This window comes from Gallinula chloropus, assembly GCF_964237585.1.
Source record: "Gallinula chloropus genome assembly, chromosome: 1".
NCBI lineage: Eukaryota > Metazoa > Chordata > Aves > Gruiformes > Rallidae > Gallinula > Gallinula chloropus.
Window position 1 is genome coordinate 52,262,416 of NC_140085.1, and position 21,488 is coordinate 52,283,903.

A 21,488-nucleotide genomic window follows, 5' to 3' on the forward strand; every position below is an offset into this window, starting at 1 on the left:
GGGACCTGACTATGTTTTTGTGTGGCAAGATGGAAGCATACTCTGAGATCATGTTTTTCTTAATCAATTGCCATTTTATTACCAATTATGGCACCAATTCACGAGATATATCCTAGCTTTGGATAATGCAAGCTGAAGATTAATATTCCAAAAGCTGCTCATTGGAAACTTGTAGGCCTGTCAGTAACACTGAAGAGTGAATTTCCTTAAAGCTTCTTGCTGGCAACGTTTATATAATAGTTACAGGGCATTTCTGTATAGTAATGGCAGTGGGAAAACATGAGTGGGTTTAAAAGCACCAGTATTGGAGAACCCCCCTTAATAAAAGTCCTGAGTAGAAAACATCTGTTTTGCAGTGACTTGCAAAGCAGAAAAGTCCAAGTATGAAAGAAAAAAAAAAAAACAAACAAAAAGAATTTTTCTCCATCTTGTAGTACTATGTGGTAGGTTTTTACAGCTTCTATTTAAATCTTTTTGATATATTTTTCTGCATTCAGTAGGACTGGCAGATACAGTTTACAAATCTGTTGCAAGGAGGTCATCCTACAGATACCGTGCAGCCCAGAACTTTCTGTAATATTAAATGCTAAATTCGACAACTTCAAAATGGATCAGCCACCCTGTCACAGGAAACTGATTTCTGGCTTCCAGATTATGAGAATTAAAATGAGAGAATTGGATTACTTTTAATTTTAATCCAGTAAGAGTCAATACAAATTTGACTTATAAAAATCTTTTTAAAAAGCCAGATTCCCTAGAATTTTGTCTTTACTGCAATGGCAATGATGGTTCTTTATATTAATAAAGCTTTTTTATTACTTTTCAATAAGAAGTCCATTTTCTCAGTGTAATGACTAGGAAACAGCCATGAAAGGTATTGCTAACTTTTGCCATGGCCCCAAGGGCACACCCAGCCCTGACTGTCCCTGACTGGACCCTCAAGACTCCTTCCACCCTATCCAGGTCCCAGGACCCCATTACAGCTCCCCCAGGGCCATCAGTCCCTGCCCCAGTGATGCTGCAGCAGTGTTGGTCTCCAGCTCCTCACAACCTTGCCTGACCAGTGCCCCACTGCACCACGGAGGTACCTGATGTACCAAGGAGGTACCCAAGGGGGGGTGCTGCTTGCCCCCCACCCTCCACTCCCAGGCTGCTCTGCTCCTGGCTGTGTCATAGATACAGGCTGTAAGTTGGCAACAACAGGGAATTCTGCTTTGTATCTGACAGCTCATGCAGATCCTTGACATGTCTGCTATGTAGTTTGCAGGTTTGGTTTAGGTCAGATGTATCACCTTGTGTTGCAATTTTACACCCATTGCAATCCCCTGTTTTACAGTGTGTGTGAGTATAACCATTTTCAGAGTAGTAATTACTGTTTCTGGATTGTCTCAGATAGACTACAGATAATTTTGTGTATCATGTAGTCAAGAAAATTTTACAAGCTTTACAAAAGACTTTACAAAATCTTTAGAGAAATGTATTTAAGACTTTACCATGAACTATGATACTTAAATGCAGAATTTGCTTCAATGCAGTAAAATGAATTTTTAAGTAATTTTATAATAGTAGTATATTCTCATAAAAGTAAATAATGAGATGGTAAATCTTTATCTTCAGTTGCAGTCTAAGAGATTCAGTAAGGTAAAAGAAAAAATTAAGTAGCTCTAGAGCAAAATGTTTGTCTCAAGTAAATAAATGAAAAAAAGTAGTAAATCTCTGCTATTAAATGGTCCCTCTTGGCAGTCTACCAAACAGAAAGATAGCTGAAGTTGCACAAGGCACCTCCTGAATAGGGAAATGTTGAGGAACTTCATGTTGGGAGAAAAAAATAGGTGGTATTTAAAAGCATCATGAGCTTATTAAAATTTTCATTCAGCACTAACAAAAACTGGGAATGAAAGACTATTCAGAGCACCCACCCTAGAAAGAATATTTAGGCATGTTTATCCTAATTGTTTGATATTCACAACAGACCGCAGGTGACATGACAATCCCCTGGACACAAAACAACCCTCTGCAAACTGGGTTGTACAGTCATAGCAGTATTTTCCTCTTTCTAGAAGAAAACGTAGTTGAAGGATATAGAGATTAACTTCCCAACAGCAACGGTGTCTGGTCTGGATAAAGAAAAAAACATCTCCAAAGCTGCAATAGCAACATATTTCTCAAATGGCTCTGAAATAATCTAGAAATCAAAATGTTAGGCCTTTAAAGACTCTTTGTTTAATGCCCTTTAATTTGAATTCTTATTCAAATTGTTAAAAATATTTGGAAAACTACTTCCATTCTATGTCTATCCATTAATCACTTGGAAGTGTTTGTTTTACTTAGGCTAGGATTTACTTAGGCTAGGATTCACTTACATTTACACATCCACAGTCCAGATGTTTGTGTCTAAACTGTGGTAGTGATTCAAGTTATCTCATTTCCCTAAATTCCATCTGTTGTCAACAGAGGCAGAGGGCCATTCCCAAGTCATCCGCATTAGACACCTACTTTGAAATGAGACAAACTGGGCTGTAGACATGAGTTACATCCTGTCGATCACAAATGGGGCTTAGACAACGAATTCAGATCTTGACACCTTGACTGCAAACCCCGATGTTCAAGTCAGGTGACTGCCCTCTTTATCACCATGGAAAAATGGCACACCTTTAAAAGAAACTACAGGTTTTATCTAGAATTTTAACATTGGAGGTTATAAGCAAACCTGTGCCCTGATGAATAAAAATTTGGGGCTACCCAGGACAGGGATATAATCAGAGAGTACGGTATTGAAGTAAGACACAGTACTAAAGGAAGTTGAGATACGGCTATTTTAAAAAGAAGCTGGACAAACGCTGTTAATAAATCTAATCTTGACATCTCATTGTTTTAAACGAGTCACCCATTTTTATTCTCCTCAGCCATGTGCTTGAAATGGAGGAGATTACCATTTTTGTATTCCAAAATAGTCTCTTCTCAACTTGAATTTGCTTATCCTTGTTTCATCTATTCAGACCCTGAAAGACTACAGTGCCTTCTTAGTCTCTCCAGTCCACACTCCAGCTGCCCCCAGGCTGTGCAGATGCAGAGAAGAGGGGAGAAAGCAAACCCTTGTATTAAGAGTTCCTGATGGGACAAGGTTTTTTTAAGTTACAAAACACAGGGTACATCCTAAACCCACATCTTAAATAATGAGGTGATTAAAATTATTAACCCATCATCATACCAATCTAAGAGTTTTCCTTCCGACCCCAAACTAATGCCGTCACCAAATGACCTGGACCTAGCACTGTATGGTTCCTTATTCACACTGCAAAAATGAGGAGGAGCGCAGGGGCTCACACATCCTTATACTTTTTTTTTATCATTCAGGAATGTAAGTTACTGTTTCTGACTTCAGAAGATTGCTACACAAAGCACCTAGTTTAAAATAAAACTGGAAAAAAAGGAAACCAGTAAGCCATACCATACATTTTGATTCTTAGCCTGCATTAGAGCTTTCACTATATCATGGAAAATTTCCACTGATTTTTCAGATTCTTTTCGATTCTGAAGTTGCATCAATTTTGTTTAGGGGCAGTGTCTTCCGCTGCTTACATGAGCACTGTCACTTCTAGCCTAAGTCTTGAAATCATTCTGCAGGTACATTTAAGAAGGGTGGACCGATCAATTTTTAGTCCGTGGCACAATATGTGTGAAAAGAGACTATTTCATGCAGTATATAATATAAACAGACCTTCACTTGTTGTGACAAGCTCATCAATTCTGCTCTCAAAAATTACCAGCTGCAAAAATGTGAATACATCCCAACACTTTGGAACAGCTGGAACTTCAAATCCAGTCTTAAATCCCAAACTTCAGCATTTGCACCACGTTATTAGTTCACACAGCCATTCAAGACTGTAAAGAATGGATTGAAGTAGCAGGAATCTGAACATTTCTGATTACTTCTACATAGGAAATATATTCTATTGGAATCCTTAGGCACATATTAATTCATATCTTACTGTGACTTTTCTGATTGTAAAAGATTTCTCCCTGGCCTTCAATAACCATTGACATCTCTCAGAGATTTTAGCAATACATACTACTTGCTTATTCAGTTCATGTTTGCATGTTCCTTCATTTCAATGCATTTCAATTGATTCTTCTACCAAAACCCAAATTTTGCATCCAAGGAGTAACTTACTTTCTTGTATTGCATTAAGAATTTCTGAAAAGTCCACATCTGTCTTCTGTATGTCTGGTTTTATCCATATTTGCGTTTCCAGCCGGTTAACCTGCAATTCCTCTCTTCCTTCTGAAGAAACTGAAGAGATTGATGGGGTTTGTGATAGCACAGTAGAAAATTCAGCCAAAGGGCTTTCAGATGAGGGAACAGACACATTACATAAAGCTACCTAATTTTTTTTTCCCTAGCAGAACCAATTTTTCTTCAAATGAAGAAGCTTTAGGTAGAACATGGACTGATTTAAAGCTAACTAGAATGAAACTACAACATTCTCTGCTATCAGCAATGATGCAGAGTCACCACTAGTGAGTCCCTTGTTCAGCTGAACACATGCCACCATGCCATGAGCACCCCCCTCACCATAGCACCCTACAAAACTAACTCTGAAAGGTGAAAACAGACAAGAGGCACTGCTACAAATGACACAGCACTACAGGAACAACAAGATTAAAATGAAACACACTAACACACAAAGGATGAATTAAGTCTCAAGACAGAGAACAACCGTCAGGACTAAAAGAGCGTGGACAGCATGTTTCAGCCACAGGATACCATATGTTTTCACATGCCAAACTGATGGCATGCCATGGTCTAGGAAGCACTTGGGTACCACAGTCTGTTTTGAAGGGGGTCACACTGGTCTGTAATGATTGATGTTCACTGCAGAAAAAAACCATCGTCTAGTGGGTTATGGTTTCAAATCTATTTGCACGTGTAAATAGGCACAAGATTTGCCCGTTTCAGTGTTCTCTCAACATGAGCAAAGAATGGAGGAAGTTTTGAAAACACCCTCATTCCATGTAAAGAAAGCTACGTGTCAAGAGTAGGCAGGAAAAGTTACTGGATTTAAGCTTAAGCTGCTGGCTACAGGGCACTCAGATACAGACAGAGATAAGGAGGGACCTACCAGGCATATGGCCAGTTTTTAAAGATTGACAGTAAAACCTGACCTTTCACAAAGGCATCTGTTAGAAGTGATACTCTTGAGTAACTAACAGAGAGCAGGTAGAGGGCTGCAGTGGACAGGGAGATATCTGGGAAAGGACTTCACAACAAAAAGGTCACGGTGGAAGAAGAAACCTTCAGATCATTTAGTCCATTACTGTGCCTTCACTAGAGGCCATAAATCATGCTTTTGATGGAAGCATTTTCCTTCTACAGTCTGCCCATAACAAGAACTCCCCCCCAGCCCACTACATCCCCCCTGCTCCCACAAAGTGGCTACCTTACCACCTCCTTGGTGAGAGTTCCAAGTTACAGTCCTGGGCACAAAATTGCGCAAACCTTTTTTAAGGACCAATCTTCACTTTTAGGAAATACAGATCTCAGAACACACCTGCACCAGTTTCAGCCTTTTTTATTTCCTAATGTTAAAATATTATAAATTCAAAGCATCTCATGCTTGCCTGAGCACATTCTTTTGTTCCACAGCAAAGACCCACTGTTAACGTCAGAGACAGCTCCCCTTGTAGATTCCTGTAAAGTGATCTGTCATAGGAGCAGCAGGAGTCAGCATTTAATGATGTAGAACAAAGAGAATTTCTTAAGTGAGACAGCTGATTATTCATATAATAGCAGCCTAGGGAAATCTGCAGATGGCCTCAGAGGTGGGATGCTAGGATTTGCCCCAAAAGAGAATGCTGTGGACAAAGGAAAAAGACTGCAGCTCCTAGAAAAGGCACACAGACAATAGGGTAGAGGTAGAGAAGCAAGTAATAGACAGTTAAGAGGCTTTGCAAGGAAAACTGTTTAGTTTGTGTTAAAAGTGGTAGCTAAGTATTTAACAAGAGTCAGTTACATATTTACATCCACCCATCTTTCTACTCCATTTCAACCCTAGATAGAGTAAAATTATGACATCACTGAAAAAGACTCCATCCTTGCTACACCCAACTGACTGCTTCTCAGGAAGCTCAAAGGCAGCAGGATCCCTGCAGCATCTCCAATAGAACTATTTGGTCTGGAGAGAGAGGAAGTGACAGCCAGCCAACAATGGCTGTCTCCATGTGCTGATATCAGATGGACTAGCTAACCACAGGCCTCTCAATAAAACAAAGCCGCTGGAGAATGTACATGTTTAGTTTAAAAGCCATGTTTTAATCAATGAAAAATACTGTCTAGAAAGCGGTTATAAAAATTTCCGCCTAAATCTGACTGTTGGTCAGCCTAACACAGGCTACAAAGCCCAGGCAAGTCTTGCTGAAATCATATCTCCTCTCCTCTATTAAATCATTTGCAGCAGGGGGATCTTCCAGTCATCCACATAAACAATAGCCTCATATGATTCTCTGATTTTCAGTAGTCTTAATATCTGCCCTCACTGTGCAAGTATCAACCAACGCCATCCTCTGATTTCACTCAAAACTGTAATGTAAACATAATCTTCCACCAGTCATTTCTGATTTAACGCATGGCTAATCACTAACTTCCCTTCAATATCAAATGTATCTGCTGACATCATAACTTCTAAGTAGGTGGTTGCAGGAATGCCTTCTCATGGGGTCAATAAACAGACTTGAATCAGGTGCATTTGCTTCTACCCTATTCCCTCTTCCTTAGCATCCACCTTGAAGGTGGGAGCGCTGCATTTTTTAGCTGCGAGAAACAACCCCTACGTGATGGGTCATGAGCTGGCCAAATTAGGGTTTGCTGATTTGGTGGAGGACAGAGGTATTAGCCCAGCAACCCTCTGGAAAAAGCCAGAGGGTTCTCTCCCATGTCCAAAATAGATTTATTTTCTTTATCTTCTCACACATCTCCAATAGAAAGAAAAAACCCAAGATAGTATCTGTTGTCACTGTTGCTATTGAGGAATCACTAGCTTGGCTTTTGCATTTCCTTATTGCTTCAGCAGCTGCTGATTTATGGTTTATCAGTGACATATTCCACTGAGTAAACTGTAAGCAATATTGCCTGGGAGGATGGGGGGGGGGGGGGAAGACCCGCTTTGCATAGAATCATGAAAAATAAACAAAAAGTGAAGTAAATATTAGATTTATCGATTTTTATGTGGTTTTATTAAAAGATCAGTTTGAGATTTTCCTCAGCTTACTGAGACATTTTAGCTCAATTGAAGTCGTATTTTAAATTGCCTTGCGATGTTCACTCTGATTTACTCACTGATGCATAAAGTAGTGCGTAAAATAGCACGCTTTTTCCTTTATTTGTTTTGAAGTGTCTCTACTAATTAGGTTAGGAAAACAAATGAGACAAAAAGGCATTTGATTTTTAGAGGGTTAGTGAGATGGGTTGCTCTAAACCAGGATTTTAACATACTTCTAAATATTAAAATAATCACATGTATCAGATGAGTGAATTACGTAGCAAGGTGGTTAACAGGGTATTAATGTTAAACAAGGTCATTCCTACTGCAGTGCAGATTTTGCTTCTGCTTAAAATTAAGAACATACTCAGGTTCTTTGCTGGATGAGGCCTTGTTACGTGAATGTAGTATCTTGCCAATTATCACAATATCATTTTAGACATGAACTTTACAACAGAAAGTCTATTTTGTTGCACATTGAACACCTGGAGCCAGACTTGGAAAGCCTGCACACTATTATACATGCGCTGTGACGTGTAAATCATGTTTCTAGATGAATATCCTCACATTGTGATCTGAAATTGAGCATGAGCACTTGGGTGCACTGAAAAATGGGCATAGTTTCACTTTATAGCAACAACAAAATAAAGAATATAAAATTAAGTGATGGAACAAGTGCTGCTGTTTCTCAGCATACAATAAAGGTCTCATATTTAGTCTGTATTTTTGATGGACATGTGTGTACAGAGATGATATTTGTAATACACTGAGGTAGCCAGGGCTTCATGAAGAGTTTTACCACTTAGGCTCTGCTCGTTGGTTAGAACATAAATACTTGACTCAGTTGCTTTCTGAAATCACAGTCTCTCTTCTTTGCCCTCTCTCATTTCATAATAACTCAGCAAGTCAAAACAAACAAAAAAAACCCCCAAAAAACCTTAGAGCTCTGTAAGTTTCTGTAGAGACAAAATTAGACCTTCAAAGGTTCTTTCAGAAAAGGCAGATAGCCAGTGACTTCTATCATTATAGTAAGCTAGTTTCTTCTTTTTAAGAAAAATCATTTTGGTAGCAAACCTACTTCAGCATGGACATGAAATACCAGTAGCACATAACTAGTATGTCACATATGTAGATGCTTCTGTCACAGGGCCATCTACCTCTAACAGGACAATACTTAGCAAGAGCAAATATAATCCTAAGCAGTTTTGTCTTGCTATATTAAGTACTGCCTGTAGTTTCTACAGAAAAGTTGTTCCTTCTCACTGCTGCTTCTTTAAAGCAAGCAGAAAGCTGCTGCACATGATGTCTTTTTCAGTAAAGGTCAACATGGGGTGAAGGATGACCCTTGCCCAGGTCTATTTTCTGCTTCTCACTGTGAGTGCTAGGCAAAAGCACAGTTTCAAATGGAAATTGTTTAAAGTGTTACCTATACATGTTGGAGCTATACACATGTGAAATCAATAGCTTTACTGATCTCAACTGTGGCATTGTATTTTCTTTGACAAGAATGAAACAAGATGTACACCACAGTGTCCCATGTCTGTAATGGACAACACACCTCAATGCATAAAAACCATACTGGCTCAATTATTCCATCAGAAAAAACAAAAAAAGCAACTGTTCTCTTAGTCATAGGATGTATGCAAATGTATATTAACACACATGTGTCTTCTCAGCAAGATAAATTTGTCCTGAAAGCAGTGGCTCAGAGATAGCTGATTATGTATCATTAGGTAGAAGGCTGGTGTGTCTCATAGTGAGTCTTTAAAAGACAGCTGGTTTTGCTAGATTGTCAGAGAGAAACTTGGATTGTTTTCTATAAAAATTCCTATACCTTATTCTAGCTTGCTTCTCATCAACCAACAAAATATTGCAATATTGTTTCTGCCAAAGCATTCTTCTCTCCTGCAGCATAAACTGGATACCAGTATTACTCTGTGCATCAATCCTACTGCAGTGGTTACGTTAGATATGTTTTCATATATAAAATAATTCTTTTTCCTTCTTGCTGCTGTGAAAACTCTAATGTACCATAGTGCAAAGTTCCACACTTGAAAAGTATTGTTGATAAGATAAAACATCACATAACAATTGAAGAGGAGAAACAAAGGAATAAAGAATTCCTTCCTTGTAGAGGAAGGAAAAAATAGGTATGTTTGAATTACATGTGGCCAGTAGCCACATTTTGAAACCATAATCAATTATAATTTACAAGATTGTAATTATGAAGGTCCAAAAATTAGTATCAGCAGGACCATTTGATTTCATCCTGGTCAGCTTAATATTAAATATAAAACACTGGTTGCTCTTCACTAAGTCTAGCACAGGTATTGCTTTCCTCCATAGAAATAAAAAAGAGGAAACAAATAAGAGGACATTTCGGAGTTTTCTTACAACTGTTGTCCAGGTGGAAGGGTTTGTCCTCTCCATGTACAGCTAAGACAATTCCTGAAAGCACACGCTGAGCCCATGTGGAAAAGAGCTTTACATCATGAAGGACAACTCTGTCTTTCAGTGTTTGAATATATGAAAAAACGCAATATCAGCATTTTTCAGGAGCTATTTTTTTCCCCTTCCCAAAGGGATTTAAAAACAAATATGTTTTGAAATGTCAATGGGTTGTGCTTCTCCAAATTCCTTATATCTGCTGCTTTAATAAACTTTCTATCTATTTCAACTGCCTCAGTAAAAGCCCTTTGGAGGCTCTAATTGGCAAACGTTAACTCTGATATGTGGAGATATATATATATAATCCTTTAAACATAAACAGTTGACTGACTCCAGAACTAAGACTGGACCTAGATACAGCTGGGGTCCTCTATAAGGAGTTTAGAAAGCAAACAGGTTTTTCTGAATCTTGTGACTCAACAGAAGTATGTTCCTCAGCCACGCATCCGACTCTCAACCTTTATGTGACAGTAAGTCACAGGATTTGCCACTATCTATCTACAATGCACATCCATGGTTTGGGAGGAATTATAAATAATAGGTAATGATACACATTGAAAGACAGGCCTTTAAAGATTTCTGATTTAAGTCAAACCTCTCCATCATAAAAGCATTAATACATAATGTGCTTCCAAGACTGATTAAATTGGATACCCTGTGGAAATATTTGCAGACCTCTGACTTGGTAGATCGCCATATATATCTATAAATAAGGACTTGGCTATAACTCTTGATAGTCCTAATTGGTTCACCAATTACCTTCAAAAAAGCGTATACTCTGTCACCACTCAGCATAGCTAATCAAATCTTCCACTATGTAGAAAACACCATTTATCTTAATGTTTTTTCACTGCTTGTGGATAAAATATTATGCCTGCATGTTAGTGTCCGAGAATCAAAGGCTGGGTATAGAAGCACAAAAATGCCTTGTTAGTTTTAACAATGCTTTAAAAGTTAGTGGAATAAATGCATAGGGCTACTTCATTGCCCATAAACAAGTCCAATGAATTTTAGGAAAAAAACTAAATTCAAACCCCACTTTAATCTGTTTAGTATGAAGAACCTATGCCATAGCTGTCTCTGTGCATGGTCATGTCAAGGGTATGGTAATAACAATACTGCAATTATTTCTGAAAGGCAATTAAAAATAGTTTCTCTTTGTATTGCAATATACTTTAAGACATGACATATGTTTAATTATGTTAATACAACTCTTTTCTTATCTTCCAGAAGCAGCAGCAGTGAAGGGGAGATTTCTAAACACTTAATATTATTAACTTATCACAAGCCAAGGTATTCTGAAGACATATGGTGTCCATTCTCCCCTCCATTAAACCCCAGCTGACATCAGACACAGAGAAATCCAATCAGCCAATTAACTACAGAGAAGTAGGGAGTCCTATGTTCAGCACTTGTTTGCTCTCTCTCTCATGCCATTTATGCATTTTCCACAGACAACCACCAACAAAACGGATGGACAGATCATGGTACAAAGCCATCCCTTGAAAACCTCCTCTACTCCCAAAATAGCCAGGCTATGGGATGAGGGTCCTGCAAGCCCTCAGTTCTTGCATTTCTAGTTCAGTCACTGCCCAGAATGACCTGTGGGCATGGGGACAGTCAAGCCCACCAACACTGTGCTTTTATCATCAGGAGGAGGCATATCTAAAGCAGTGAGTTCAAATGGAACAACAGCTGAAGAGAGCAGATAATCCACCTCTCCCATGTGGTCAAGCATCCAAACCATTGGACTGCTATGCAAAAGCACACAACCCTTTTCTTCATTTCCCATCTGTGATCAGAGGATGCCTCAACGTTCTGAGAGCTGAAAGGACCCAAATTTCCACATAGAAGCCCCTAGTACAGTTTGTCACATACTCATATGCCTAACATTTCCAATTGCCTGTCTCTATGTGACCCTGGGCAGATCCTCACACAATCAGTAGACAGTGTTGCACAATGAGCCTTTGGAATTACTCCCTAGAAGCACTTCTTTTCATTGATCATACAAAGAGATGGGGCATCGAAGTGTGTTCTCTCACACTGGGAACAAAGCTATCCTTTTCAAGTGCCACAATGCCTGGGATCAGAATCCACAGGAGACAGTCTGAAAATGGCCCAAAGCCATAGAGTATAACTAAGCTGAGACATTTCTACACAGTTGTATGTTGCAAATTCGATTCTACGCATTAGTCTGAGATTAAATGGACCAAACAATTCAGCCCACTTCTTATTACTCTTATTTATACAAATATAACAGTAGGAATGATTGTCTTTTAATTCTACCTCCTTCCTCTTACACTGTGAATGCACATATAAAAACATAGCTATCAAAGATTGCTATCACGTCTTCAAACATTTGTCCACGTTTGAAAAGTCTAACTACTTGTGAATGATAAATCCCTTCCTTACCATCTACCTTTGACAATATCAGGAGTGGTTAACAGGCAATTCATGAAGAGGAGAAGAAGAAAACATTTGCTGAATAAACTGTTTAGTACAAAAAACTTTCCCGGCTCTCAAGACAGTAGTTTACTGATGAGACAAGCAGAAGAGCTCGCTGCACAGGGATAAGAGGCATGACCTACAGATAACTTCAGGGCACCAAAGATTTACTTCATTATTACATGGGACATCAAGACAGATTTTACAAGATCCCAGATGTCTCCTCCAGGTGGATTTTAATGTAAGAACCAATTATACAGACTTGTGTTATACCATAGCCTGTCGCTGCCTTCACAGTACAAACACATCCTGGTAATTCATTCCTGCAGAAAGTGCCAGCAGTCAAACAATTTTGGGAGCATCAGCTGTCCTGAGACCACTGAGGAATGAACATAGCATAGGAATGTGAAAACAGTTATCCTGAAGATAGGATAGGAGAACAGAAATCTATCCAGCACAGGACCCTATTTCTGGCAACAAGTGCTTAGGCAAAGGGAATACAAACAGGGCAAACATAACCAGTCTATCCCAAGTCTGGCTTCTTCCAGTCTGCAGAGATGGAGAAATTTCTGGAGTGGAAGGTTCCATCTCAATGAGGATTGATGCCTACCAATGCCCCGTTCCTCTACAAATCTGTCCCTTTTATACTCACTGTCACCTGTGAGCTAACCAGTAGCCATCACATTCCTCCCTCCCCTTTTACTTGCCTTGTTTCCAGCCTTTGTCATGCTGACCCCTGAAATATGCCTTCCTGTAGAGAAACTAAGCAGTGAATCCCACTGAAGTTTATCATAGGGAGAGGATATAGTTCCAGCCTGCCAGACCGGGTGTGGGGAGAGTGAATTAGGGAGAGGTTAAGATTAGTGTCTTGCAGATACAAATGACAGCTGAAGAATGGGGGTGATATTTATACATTGATTGTGTAAAAATTTTGTATCTCAGATTTTTACTTTGTTCTTGAGAACACCTCACAAGCAGCAGGAATCCTGCCCCTAATGCTGGCGCAGTTGGTCTTTCTTATGAAGACCTGCAAAGGAGGAATATTGTGCTTTGCTATTAAAAGGTGTGGAATAGGTCTGAACTGTTCACACAGGACACTTAACAAAAAGAGATTATTTTCATTTATTGCATGAAGCAGAGTCTCATTTGCAAGTAGTAGGGGAGTATCTGAATGGCAAGGGTTATTGTTTTGAGGCACTGAGGCAGCACAAAAGGGCCTTGAGAGCACATGTGGTTTTTTCTGACCTTTAAAAGCCTTCCAGTTTCATCCACATGCAGGTTATGCCATCAGGTGCAGAATTCCTTTCCTGTACTAGCTGTGTTCCTAAAGCAAAGTCTAAATAAACTATTTAACTATAGTGCTATCTCCCTTTTCTATTTTAAGTTGTCAGTAATTAAGACCTCAAAAATGCTATGTTTTGCACTCCATTGGGCCTCTGAAGCATAGCATCATACAGAACTACAGACCCCAATGATGTGACTACTAAATATTGCCCCTCTGTGGAGTTATCCATCATGCAGAGAACACGTCTGCTTCCCTGAGACATCCAGTCACATCCAGCACAGGGAAGGGCAGCAGTCAGTACAACCCAAAGGGAGTTCTCTTCTGGAACATGGAACAGATCAAAAATGATGCCACCTTTGCTGCTGCCCTTATGCCTGCTGTAGGCTATGACGTTGAGTTTTATGTAACTCTTTTGGGCTTTTTGGCTTTTTTAGGCACCACAGCACATTGATTGCACTGGCTGAAATTTCTAGCAGGTTCTGATGCCTAGATGAGCTTACTTGTACCATATTTACTCACACAAGAACCAAGGCCCCTCCCTCCTCCTTTTTTTTTTTTCCCATTTCAGAATGAACCAGCAGACTTGGTGTTAGGAAAGATGCCTTGATGTCTTCTGGACCAGGAAAAACACTTTGTGTAAATTAGTAACACTGTGCAGCCCTGTTACAGGCTAATCCCTTTTCTGATCTTAAAAGCACCTCTGCAAAAGAAGTTAGTTTGGTCCATCTTTTGACAGTCCACCTGCAAACATCTTTCCTTGGAATACAAGAAAGGTGTTTTACGTCAGAAATAGAGGCTTACATAACGCTAAGCCCCCTTTAAGCAAGAACCACAGAACTAAGAAAAAGGCACATTTTTCAGTCAAACATTACAAGAGCATAATAACTGATTATGCAAAGTCTCTCTCATTGCTTCTTGAATGGTAAGCTATTTTTTAAACATAATGGGCCCTTACTTTCTCAGAAACTTTGCAAAATTTTATATACACTGTCTGCTTCAGCAAAAGTTAGAGTGGACAAGAATTTTCTTAATTACATTAAGACAATTGTAGTCCTAGTCTTGGGACTTTGCAACCTTGCCTTGGGATCAGTGATATTCCAAGCCACATCTGGCTGCCTGTTCCTATTTTGGACAAGTTTCCCCATGAGAGGAAACTCTCTGAGGGTGGAACAATCGAGAATGTCCACAGAGAGCAGCGTTTTTCAGCCATCATGAAGCAACTACATGTTGTAAACTAACAACAGCTATGGGAGTCGAAATCTGAGGGTGAGCTGTGCTGATTTTAAAGTAACCATACATAATTGATTGCAAGAATGAATGAAAGATCATTTTACAACAGCATACAGGAGACGATCAAAGCAGGGGGAAAAAAAAGGCCTTGAAAAGAGATGAGTTTAAAAATACACACTCCCCTGAGAAGTAGAACTCCCTCAAAGCCACCACATAAAATTATTAATATTATTTCTGAACCTCTTATTGATGGTGTGCACAGGTCCAAAGCAGGACTGGTACTTATGTGCATCATGTGCAGCACACATTGATACAGAAAGATGCAATTTCTGCATAACTGAAATATTTTAAAATTAAAGATAGCACTGAAAAACTGCTTTATCTTTATTCCTTTTTTTTAATGTGCTGTTTGCAAAACTGTTATCCAAACTGGTAGAAAGAACATTTTAGGAGACTTTGACTTAGGAACAGGAATTTTCAAAGTGGCTTTTGCCCTAGAAAAGGAAAACGATGAAAGAAATGGGCTGAATGACTAAGCAGAGTGATAGAAGATTTCAGGCTCTGCATCATCTGCTGGCTAGTTCAGCTCTTAAGTTCAAAGAACTGCATAATCACCATGTGACAACCTGTCACTCAGCCCAGTGACAAAAGGTCCTCACTGTAATTGAGGCAAACTGTTCTTCTCCTTACAAGCTTTGCAGAGGCTCCAGAGCACCAATAGTCAGGAGAATGAACTATCTCTATGTTCAGCAGGGACATGTTTCCAGCTCAAGCCTGAGATACTGACATTGGAGAAATTTTGTTTGGTTCATCTAGCTTGCATTGTAATGACACAGGCAGTAGGTAAAGATAAGCATGAAAGTTGGGTTTCTTAACATTAATGTCCCTTCTGCATAGGGACATCTATTGCAATTTTTTTTTTTTTGTAATATGAAAATTAGCTTAATGAAGGGTATATATAAACTGATTTTGAAATCTGTTTGCTTTTTCCATGCTTCATTCCACATTGGGGAATTTATAGATACACCCAGCAGAAGGCATTTTGAAAAACACTGCTCTTCTAATAACTTTAAACAAGGTAACAGCACTACTGTTCAGTGTAAATTCTTATTTTCACAGAATCACTGAATGGCAAGGGGTTGGAAGGGACCTCTGGAGATCATCTAGTCCAAACCCCCTGCCAGAGCAAGATCACCTACAGCAGGTTGCACAGGACCACATGCCAGGTGGGTTTTGAATGTCTCCAGAGATGGAGACTCCACAACCTGTCTAGGCAGTCTGTTCCTGTTCTCTGCCACCTGGACAGTAAAGAAATTCCTCCTCGTGCTTAGGTGGAACTTCCTATATTTCAGTTTGTGCCCATTGCCTCTTGTCCCGTCACTCAGCACCACTGGAAAAAGACTGACCCCATCCTCCTGACACCCGCTCTTTGAGTATTTATAAGCATTGATGTGAGTTTACATCAGCCCCTCCCACCCCATGAACGCATTTGCTGCCAAGAAGTATTTGCATGACAGAGCCTTCTGGCAGAATGATTTGCAGGAGTTTCTTCGTTTAGTTTGAGAGAGATATATGCCACACATCCTGCCAATCAGCAAAGAAAAGAGAAAGTGATTTAACCAACAAATCACATCTAGCTAACACAGATCTTCTAAAGACCATTCACAACCAAATGTGAACACTGACAAGCATGTGCACATTTTGTGATGAGAAAAGGATATATTTTGCACAGTAAATTATCATTTTTCAAGGGCTCGGTTCTAGTTTCCTTGATGATTCAAAGTTCATTAAGTTGTGACTAAGCTCATTAAACATACATTTCTTATTCTGATTTAATTTTGATTGTCACAGTTCCAAGAACCATTCATTTTTCCTTGCCTCCTAAGTCAGTTGTTCTGCTGCCCAGCACAACTAACTCTTCTTATTTCACACCTAATAACTGCATACATCAATAAAAATGCTACAGTTTGATAAGCAGTAATAAAGATCCAAAAATCAAGAAAAGCATGCCTAAGGCAAACACATCTTTCTTTAACATTTATAATATATCTATCAGGTACTATTTGTCATAAAAGTCAAGACACTGCCAAAAAAGAGATTCTAACTGAATTCCAATGACCTCAGTAGACTTCTACAGTGATGATAGAAACCAGTCCTTTCAGCAGGTGTTTCTTTGCCACTGAATCTCAAATTCTTCCAGATATCATGGATATAACTATATCCTTTCAGGTAGCAAGGAATCTCCATTCCAAAATGTACCATTCTTTGGCTTGAAGAAAGTTTACTGTTCAACAATATTTTCTGGAATGAAGATTCTTTAATTAACATATTTACTAAATTTTGGAAATAAGTTACTTCAAAGACAATACTTCCTGTTGGCTGTGCAGATTGCCTGCAAATCTATTTTGTACAAGTGATATAAATTAATATCTACATTATTATAAATACACTTCTATATAAACCTCAAAGGACATTAAGGGTTAACTAGAGGCCTTTGCAGGAAGCCTAGAGAAAGAAATTCTTGCTGGGCAACCTTTGAATACTTATTATTACAAAATGTGGAACAATTGTTATCAAGCACTGCAGGTAGAGAAGACCTAAGAAGGTTCTAGTTTCACACAATGAAATAATTCATTTTACTGCTGCTTAGATGTATTAAATAATTCAATTTTCCCACAGACATGACTCCTACAGAAACTAGGTTTGACAAGTTCTGCCGAGTCTGAGGATAAAGGAATTTGTCAACAATGTGAAGAAGTAGGGTAACATTGTCCTGAGTTGGAAGAAAGAGTATCAGTGGAAAGAACAGGCAGATACCCAGCAACTAAAGTCCTGCTTATTCCATAGCCTCACTTCTGATGATGATGTATCGTCATCAGAAGTGAGGCAAGCATATTTCTTTGGTCCCTGGATTTGCCTAACCCTGGCATTGAGGGAATGGATTGCAATGACAGTTTAACTTCCTCTAAGCTGGTTGGGAACTTGGCTCTGCTTCTTTTACAGAGAACCTAAACTCTCATTACCATCACTTTCAAAATAAGGTTCCTGCATGCAACACAGACATGTGGCACACAAACTGTCTGTGGGAGAGCTATAACACTTGTACCAGCCAAATGTTTGCTCCAAATGCTTTGAACCCTGTACTTCAGTAGCCCAGTACCCCACCAGCCATAGTATGTCACAACTAGTTGCATAACTGGGATGCAGTAACTGGAGGATTCTCAAAACTAAAAACACTGTCCCTCCATGATTCTGGTAGGAATGTGTATTTACCCTAATATCACTGCACCTAAATTTACCATCTGACTGCTTTACTAGCTTTAGCTTTTCTCCTTCCAAGGAACTTTCTTCCTATGGATGCACCTGCAGAGCTGTCAGGAGTCCTCACATCACCATCAGTAACCATTTTCTTCCACTCATTTCTGCATTTGCCTCTAGGTTTTGTTTCAGTTGATACCTTCTGATCTGCTTCAAATCAGGGCTCAGAAGTTGCAGTTCTCCTTGTGGCTGAGCAGTACTTCTTTGCAAGCATGCACAAGACAATTTTTAAATTTTCTTTTTAAATTTTTTTTTAAAGGCACATTAGAGAGAACTTCCTGCTCACTAACCACTCTAACACCCAGAGTAGCAGCAGAAGTCATCAGCCTCAGGCTCCTTACTAGCTACCAATGAAACTGTCAGGGAAGCAAGCTGAAAAAACAGTCCTGTAACACTGATCTATATATCTATAGTTCTTCCTTCTTAGCAGGTAAGTTACCTGTGAACTTCAGTCAAAGGAAACAGATGTCAGAGAAAAAGATTTCATGATAAATAAAAGGTGTCATTCTAGAAAGAAGAAAAGTGGCCAAGGGCAACAAAGCATTATGCAGAAAACAGAAGCAGTAGCCTGTTAGAGGGGGAAAAAAAATACTCATGCATAACTGCCGTTTTACCAAGGATCTTTTCTTTCCATGGTTCTAGCCTCTCTGATCGATAAGAACCAGAAATGTCATTTTAAGTCCTCAGAATGCCTTTCTGTACAATCTATTATGCCAGACTGTCTTCATGTTCAGAGTATTTGTTAACTGGACAAAGGGGATTTCAGATGGAATATAATGCATACTACTCCAACAGTGAGACCTACTTGATTGTGGTAACATCACTCCAGCAGAAGGAAGATCCCAAATTGTATGAGCTATTTAAAATTAGGCTGAACAAAAACCTGAGGCATTTACTGTATGCAGTAACAGGGAGACAGCTTGGAAAATGGCAATGTTAGATGTGGTACGTTAGGAATTAATATACCTTAGAACATTTTCCTCTCTTAAATACCAAATTACTTATAATGTGCAGCCTTAGATACAGCACTGCCACTGGTCAGCTAGTGTATTAGGCTAATAATTTATGAAGCTACAGCTGTTAATTTGTAGCTAAGAACAGATTACATATGATTTTAGGTATAAATTAAAAATTTCTCTTGGGAGTGCTATTTATTACTTCTTAGACTCAACTTGCATACAGCTCAAATGGTTGCAATTTAACCTGGACACAGAGACAAATGTAGTGTTCTTATATTGAACTAAAAAGCCAGACCCAAATCATAAAAACATTCATTTCTTCCAGATGAAACAATGACACTAAGTTGATTAAGAGAAGTCTCTGGTCATACAATATATTTATACAAATTTGCAGCCTTCAAGGCTTTGGGTACTATTAACTCCTCTTAACTTCAGTGAAGCTCATAATACTAAATGCCTCCTAGAACCAAGCTGCCAAGCATGTTCTCCGTAGGGCATAGATGCTGTTATTGTCTAAAGAGTGGAGTACGACAGACATAACTAATCTCATATGACTGTACTGAAAGCTGAATTCCTCAGAGGATCATCAACCAAATGATGCTCACTAATGAGCTCCATTTCAGACCTCTGGGGTCTGCCTAAAAAGAGATCGTTTCTCAATCAGAAGCCTGTGTACATTGCTGGTACATTATTTAGTATTGAAGCACGGGCCATATCTACCAACACAGATGTAGAATGTGTAGCAGCTCAAAATGAACATAGTTACTGTGCATGTTCAGGGCACTTTTTTTCCACAGAATCTGATGCAATGGTTCTTTGGTCAATCTTTAAACATGCTGCAGTCACGATTATATATCTTTAGCAACAACATTTCAGTAGTAGTAATTTTTGTGCTTCAAACAAAAACCCTAGAAGCTGAAAAAAGTAGAAGGACAAACAAGTGAACACAGAAACTGAAATAAACAAAGCATATGGTTATGAGTCACTGTAAATTCTTAATTAATCTATGTTGACAAAGATGATGGTGACTAAATACTACGGGTGCATGAAACTCATGGCAATAGACTGCATGGCAACCCGCAATAAACAATCTGAGTTTTCAACTTCTACAAATGTCAAAGCATTTCCTACATCTGCAAGGTAATGGAAGCCTGCTAAGGGTTTTCAGGCAGAACTGCCTGTCTCACATACACAGACTCTGCCTCACAGCACCCAAACAGCTGCATACAGGGTATATCATGCCCTTCCCTAGGCAGCAACACTGAAAGATTAGTAAGACCCTTCAATATGGAAGCTACAGAAGTGATGTCATGGGCGGCTTTAATTTGCTCTACTCAGGGAAGAAATTTGGAGTTTAATTTTCACTGTGAAGAATGACTGAACATGGCCAGCAGAAATGTATTCTCCTGTTATAAGAAAAGATACTTCTAAAATAGCTCTGGCAATTAACATAACAAGGGATGAACTCATGATGTCAATTAGAGTTTGATGGTTCCCAGGAGATTCTTGGTTTCTTTTAAAAAGTTTCATTTTGTTAACCAGTTAACATATGTTGTAAAATCTCCTTCAGATCTAGAGTTTTTTTGTTTGCATTTCTAGTAGCAAGACTTTGATCTATGCCCTGGATCATGCCTTTGTTCAAAACCAACATTAGTGTCAATTACTGAGTTCCACAGGGGATGCGTGCAGCCTCTGGAGCATTGCCATTAGCTCATGGCTTATCAAAATTAAACACATGGAAGCCAAGCAGTACTAAAAAACAATAGCCCAAAGGTTTCTCTGCATCAACATCTTGGATACCACTACATGTTGTATGCTTTTGATGAGGAAACTTTGATTTTTATTTCCTACTTTCAGCTGTTCCAAGTGTTGTTGCTCCCTATAGCCTACAACTGACAAAACCACAGCAAACGTAGACAAAACATCAACTGATAGCTCTGATGATCAATAGATTGACCTCCATGCAAGCACGATCTGATGCTACTGATACCAGCTTCACAACATCGTGGCACATCACACAAGGAATGGAACTGAAAAAGGTGTCAAGCCAAATCTTTTACCTGGTTGATGGGTTTTTGCTTTTCCACCAGCGACTGCTGAAATGCTAGATCCAGAAGATGAGGCTTCCATTTTTATTGACCTTCTGACTCGTGGGAGGGAAGGATGCCCAACCACAGGCGGCCGCTGTGACACTGGGTAGCTTGCTGCAGTTCTCCTCTGACAGATTTGCGCACGCTTTTCAGCCCCATGAATAGATAAACTTATACCTGACAGGAATAAGAATTAGTTCTGTTAGATACAAGAGACTAGCATGGAATAACTAAAATATAAAAATCGCCACGGTTTAACACAGAAATGTATCAGCTACCTTGAAATAAAAAAAAAAAAGAGAGAAGAAAAAATTAGAAAGCTATAACCCCATGACTTTTCTACCAAAATGAAAAATGTGAACATCTTTGCTGCTGTGCTGCAGACATCAGAGTCAGCCACACTAATAGATATTTAAATTAATACACAGTCATGGTTTACTGCATTATTGGCCTG

General features: G+C 39.1%; 1 protein-coding gene across 1 annotated transcript in view; it reads right to left on the minus strand.

The window, feature by feature from the left end:
• Nucleotides 1–21,074, minus strand: part of ANO4 (anoctamin 4) — a gene marked incomplete at both ends in the record, with an annotated part of 126,314 nt that extends 105,240 nt beyond the window's left edge. The window contains 2 exons of the mRNA XM_084265453.1: nt 4,175–4,285; nt 21,005–21,074. Of these exons, the coding sequence (XP_084121579.1) occupies nt 4,175–4,285; nt 21,005–21,074 (181 nt within the window). The remainder of the gene's footprint in view (nt 1–4,174; nt 4,286–21,004) is intronic.
• Between the last annotated feature and the right edge of the window lie 414 nt (nt 21,075–21,488).